A 6,000-nucleotide genomic window follows, 5' to 3' on the forward strand; every position below is an offset into this window, starting at 1 on the left:
CTAGAGTTGAAGTCGCCAAGGAGGATTAGTTTGTCCGCTGCAGCCTCAAGTAGAATTGCTCCTTGTTCTCAGCTGCTGCATCAACTGTTGGTGCATATGCACTGAATACTGTGATACACTGGTTCCAAGCAAGGGTGAATCAGAATGTCATGAAGTGTTCACTTGTTCTGCAGGGGGGGGTCTTTAAGTTGGTCCACTAGTTTGTTTTTGATGGCGAAGCTGACTCCCTGGATGTGGCGCTCTTTTTCGGCCTTGCCTTTCCAGAGAAAGGTGTCAACGCCGCCTTGCTCCCTGAACTGTCCTTTTCCTGCCCACCAGGTTTCACTCAGGGTGGCAATGGCAATGTCCTAGCGCCTGAGTTCCTGAGTAATAATGGCAGTGTGGTGTTCCAGTCCGACACTGGTGGGACTGTTCATAAGGGTCCTGACGTGCCAGGTCCCAAACTTCATCTTGAGGGTGTGAAAGGTGCCTATGCAAGAGTTCTTATAATGTGGAGAAACCACTGTACATCAGTTACCACATGGGCTTAGCAGCACAAAGTCTTAGTCCAGTGGTGAGGGAGAGTCCAAGACAACTGGAGACCGGACACTGCTGTTTGGCCTTAGATTGCCAGCAGTTGAGTGCAAACAGTTCGGCGCTTGTCAGCACCTCACGCTTGGTTAGTGCAAGATCCGAGGTGAGGAGAGTGGGAAAAAGGGGAGAGAAAGGGAAGGATAGTACAGTCGCTGCCATTGAGTTCGTCATTCTCAGTCTGTGATTGTGAAATCACTGGGCTGGGGGTGGGGGCTTGTAAGATCACTTGGGTGGAGTGATGTAAAAATCACTGAGCTGGGGTTTGGGGGCATTTATGTTTAACAAAAGGCATTAAATTGGGTTGGGGGGTTTATTAAATCACTGAACTGGTAGGTGAGTAGTTTGTAGAATTATTGGGCTGGGAGAGTGTTAGAAGATAACTGGGTTGGGGGGCGATTAAAAAAGCACAAACCGGGTGGAGGTATTTGATAAAACACAGCGCTCTCAGGTGTTGGTAATAAAACAAAGGGTCACTGGACTGGGAGGGTGTTATAAAATTACTGGGGGGTTATAAAATTATTGAGGGTTATATAAGCACTGGGCTTGGGGACGGTGGAGTTATAAAAATTACTGGGGTTCATAAAAACACTGCTTTGGGGAGTTGTTTTAAAATCACTGGGGGTTATATTCCACTGGACTGGGGTTTCTTATAAAATTATTAGGGGTTATAAAAATTATGTAAACACTGGGCTGGGGAGGGCGAGGAGTGTTACAAAAATCTCGCTGCAGTTGCAGCAGCAACAGGAGCTCTGGTCGGTGGGCAGGTGGTTTTTAGGTTGTGCAGCCACTGCTAGTCCCCATTCTAAGCACCAGAAGACCCAGTTTGAAGCAGCCAGAAGACAGGAGGAGTGATGCTAGGGTCTCAGTCCCCACAGCTGTGTGAGCAGGAGAGGTTGAGCGAGGTGTGAGAAGGTGAGGGAAGGCAGGTAGGTAGTTGTGTGCTCAGGCAGTTGTGGGCCAGGTTACTCCTACCATCTTTCCTATTGCCATAAAGGGAATGCAACAAAGCTTCACCAGACTTGTTTGTAGAATGGTAGGACTGTCCAATGAAGAAAGATTGAGCAACCTGGACTTGCATTCTCTAGAGTTTCAAAGAATGAGAGGTGATCGCATTGAAATTTTAAAAAAATACAATGCTAGGGGCCTGTGGAAGCTCAGTCTTTGAGTATATTTAAAGCAGAGGTTGACAAATTTTGGATTATCAATGGTGTAAAGGGTTATGGAGATAGTGTATGCAAAAGGCCCTGAAGTGTTTGATTAGCCACAGTCATGTTAAATAACACAGCAATCTTGATGGGCTGAATAGCCTACTCCAGTTCCTATATTCTTACCTCTTTACAGTAAGTCAGTATCCATTCCAATGGACATTACATCACTACTCTAAACTAGTATACAATCCATCAGACATTTTATCCCTATGGGGATCCAGGGTCTATTTACATGACAATATACCTTTGCAGGGAACCAATGAAAATTACAAGCTGACAGTGATCCACTCCACTAGACATTGAACTCCGACATGAAATTCAGTGCCCATTTCACTGAAGTGTGTGCGTGGCATTTGACCCCTGCTCCATGTGTGCAAGCACAAATTTTGGAGCCCACTCCATGTGTTGTGGAGGTGTTCCATTTGCAGAGTCAAGTGGTTCTGTCTGTATTTATGGGAGGGAGGGGTGGAAAGGTATGGGGAAGGGTCTGGTTGTGGTGATGTTTCTGTTTGCATGTGTGGGCAAGCACTGGGGGAGGGAGCAGAATTGCGAAGGATGCAATGTTTTTGGGGTGGTATGGTCTGTATGTGAGGGAAGTTGGGATTTGTGTGTAAGGTGCTGAGGGTGTTGGCCTAAGTAAGGTTCCTGTGCATGCAGAAGTTTGACAGGGTGGTGGTACTTCTGAGGGGAGAGGTTTATGTGGGGTGGGATTCAGAACCTGTGGAATGTGTATGTGGGAGTGATGGTCTTGTTAAGTTTTCTTTGGCCAGGGGAGGATGATCTCTATATTTCTTCTTAGTTGCAATAAGAGTGGGGAAGAGACCATGAACACTGAATAAGAGAACACATGCCAGTTGGTTAAACCCCCAGCTATGTTTTATTGAGTGATACCATCTGACCACAACAATTTTTTTTCTGGTTAGGACAAAGAGAAGAAGCCTTTGAAAGATGGAGTCCAGGACATGCTGGTGAAGCATCATCTCTTCAGCTGGGACATTGATGGTTAAATACCTCCTCTCCTCCAATCAAAACACTCAACGCCAAATCTCCATGAGCATGTGACACTGCAGGTGCCTGTTGACATAGTGATCCCCCAATCAGAATCAGTACTAGCAAAGTCCTGCCTTGCACCCAAAGCACAGTGAAACAGTGTTTCATTGTAATCCTGTAAATATTGCCCCGAACCCCTCACCCTCCCTGTCTCCACACCAAAATAAACACACAGCTCTTTCATAATGCTCATTAACATGCTTGGGGGTCTTTGCTATCCTGATTTCATTTGGTGAGTTGACCTGCACTGTAACCTTTCCCTCCTCCCCCTGCTAAAGGAATCCACCCTATAGAAAAGGTATTTTAAGTGTCTCATCACAACCTTGATTCCAGTCATTTTTTTGTGAAGGCCAGAGTTTGAGCTTTGATACAGCTTCAAAACAAATGTTTTGCAGAGTGTGGAATGAATAAACCAAACACAAGGCAGTGCCTCTCGGAACAGAAACCTCCAGCCTGTGCTTGTAGAGCTCTTGATGTTCATTACAAGGGGAGCAGTAAATATACTGAGCCCCGGAGACAACAAAGGACACACCCATGTCACTCTGTCATTCTTAGTGACAGATCTGGGTGTGTAGAAATGATGATGAATGCACTTCCCCAATGTCCTACATGTTCCTACAGTGTGTGACCATTTGCAATGGTCAGAAGTGGTTCAGTTCCAATTGATGCCAGCCACAACTATGAGTGGATGCAAGGGATCAAATCAACAATGTTTTAATGTAATGAAGTATTCTAAGGTAGTTAAAAGCTGCCATAACTATATTGTTTCCCATTTCTGGATGCCTGTTTGCTTTTAAAAATAGGGGTTGCTCTCTGTCTATTTTAGTTTGGTTGCTCAAGCATGGGAAGGGTAACTTTTCTAATAAAGCAATTAGTTGTGCATTCTGAAGGTGTGTGTCCGGAAATAGATACTCCCTGTGTCCTGAAAGATAGACGCAATCAGCAGGTTTTACCAGATAGTTCAGTGTATCCCCATTAATCTGCAGCTTGGGGCAGAGATGCTGCCACTGACAGACAACAAAAGGACAACAGGCTCGTCATTGCCCACCCAGGCTCCAGAATATGGTCTAAACCCCAGGGTACAATGAGTCCATAACTAAGGAGAAACAACAAAAAGGTGGAGTAACAATCTTATGGGATGCAAAAAATATCCATCTCCCCAAACACAGGAAATTTCCACCCCTGGGCCTCTTGCACCCTTGTTTGCCCAGTAAAAGCTGCTCACCATTGGCAAAGACCTCAACAACTGTGAAAACAGTAACAATCTAAATGAGAAATTACTTTGTGATTAGCTGGAAAAACTATAAAGTGAATTTTGTGAGAACTGTCCCAGGATTTCACTGATTCCTGAAAACCCCGTATTATTCCAAAACCTCTCGTTCCCACATGAAAATGGTTCAATTCAGAATCTAGCAACAAGACATTTGTTGGGTTGGTATGCAGTGCAGGTCTTGTAGGATTCAGCAGATTCAGTATCATCCACGTTCCTTCGCCTAGTTTGAATTTCCAGATAATTGAGTTTAACTTTATTCTTTGTCTTCCTTGACTTTTCTTCAATCATTGCCCAGTCTGTGTGTATAAACTTTTTATCATGTTAGCTATTTGTAAATAAGAAATAAATGACTACTGGGTTACTGATGTTGGGTGTCTATGCCTTTTATTGCTCCCAAATCCAAGGTAGTGGCAGAGTAGCAGCACAACATGCGGACTTCTCAGCGCAGGAACCTAGAGCTCATCTTCTCTGCTTTACTTTTCTTTCCTATGCTTCTTCTTAAAAAAAAATTTCCATTTATTATGGTCTCTTATCTTTTTTAAACAACTTCGACAGAAGGCGTCTTTTCCCAACCCAGGCCCAGCAACAAAGTGGCTTCCAGTGGCCTGGAGTGGTAGTATAGGCCTGGTGCCTAGCAGTGGGTCTGCTGGCTTGGCAGTCTCCCTGTGTGGTGGTCTTTTCCAGGAGAGGCAGTCTCGACCTGGTGTGGCAGTCTTATCCCAGCATGGAGGTCTTCTTTGGCAGCTTCCGTGTATTCCAGCAGCCCGACGTGAAGGTCTAGTCCTGGTAAAGAGATCTCAACTTGGCCTGGAGGTCTCATCCTTGCTTCAGAGGTAGTTTCTGAGTCTTCCAGAGGCTGGATGTGGAGCTCTCATTTGAGCATGGTGAAGCGGTCTCAGCCAGGCCCTGTGTGGCAGTTTTGGCCCAGTTTTCTAGCAGATCCAGAACCCATGAGCCGTTAATTGAACTGTGATGAACTTCTAAGATAACAAGGTGTAGAGCTGGATGAACACAGCAGGCCAAGCAGCATCATAGGAGCAGGAAGGCTGACATTTCGGGCCTAGACCCTTCATCAGAAATGGGGGAGGGGAAGGGGGTTCTGCAGGTTACAGAGAGACATAGATAAGCTGCAGAGCTGGGCTGAGAGGTGGCAAATGGAGTTTAATGCGGAAAAGTGTGAGGAATACAGAGTACTGGGCTAATGGTAAGATTCTTGGTAATGTGGATGAGCAGAGAGATCTCGGTGTCCATGTGCATAGATCACTGAAAGTTGCCACCCAGATTGATAGCGTTGTTAAAAAGGCGTACGGTGTGTTAGGTTTTATTGGTAGAGGGATTGAGTTTCGGAGCCATGAGGTCATGTTGCAGCTGTACAAACTCTGGTGCGGCCGCACTTGGAGTATTGCGTACAGTTCGGGTCACGGCATTATAGGAAGGATGTGGAAGCATTGGAAAGGGTGCAGAGGAAATTTACCAGGATGTTGCCTGATATGGAGGGAAGGTCTTATGAGGAAAGGCTGAGGGACTTGAGGCTGTTTTCGTTAGAGAGAAGAAGGTTAAGAGGTGACTTAATAGAGACATACAAGATGATCAGAGGATTAGATAGGGTGGACAGTGGGAGCCTTTTTCCTCGGATGGTGATGGCTAGCACGAGGGGACATAGCTTTAATTTGAGGGGTGATAGATATAGGACAGATGTCAGAGGTAGGTTCTTTATTCAGAGAGTAGTAAGGGCGTGGAATGCCCTGCCTGCAAAAGTAGTAGACTCGCCAACTTTAAGAGCATTTAAATGGTCATTGGATAAACATATGGATGATAATGGAATAGTTTAGGTTAGATGGGCTTCAGATTGGTTTCACAGGTCAGCGCAACATCGAGGGCCGAAGGGCCTGTATT

General features: G+C 45.5%; 1 protein-coding gene across 5 annotated transcripts in view; it reads left to right on the forward strand.

The window, feature by feature from the left end:
• Nucleotides 1–4,469, forward strand: part of sgsm3 (small G protein signaling modulator 3) — a 203,950-nt gene extending 199,481 nt beyond the window's left edge. For all 5 annotated transcript variants that reach the window (XM_048617522.1, XM_048617521.1, XM_048617523.1 and 2 more), the window contains one exon: nucleotides 2,705–4,469. In XM_048617522.1, coding sequence (XP_048473479.1) covers nucleotides 2,705–2,788 — 84 coding nt within the window. In that variant the 3' untranslated portion in view covers nucleotides 2,789–4,469. The remainder of the gene's footprint in view (nucleotides 1–2,704) is intronic.
• The last annotated feature ends 1,531 nt before the right edge of the window (nucleotides 4,470–6,000 follow it).

This window comes from Rhincodon typus, chromosome 37, assembly GCF_021869965.1.
Source record: "Rhincodon typus isolate 14 chromosome 37, sRhiTyp1.1, whole genome shotgun sequence".
Classification (NCBI taxonomy): domain Eukaryota; kingdom Metazoa; phylum Chordata; class Chondrichthyes; order Orectolobiformes; family Rhincodontidae; genus Rhincodon; species Rhincodon typus.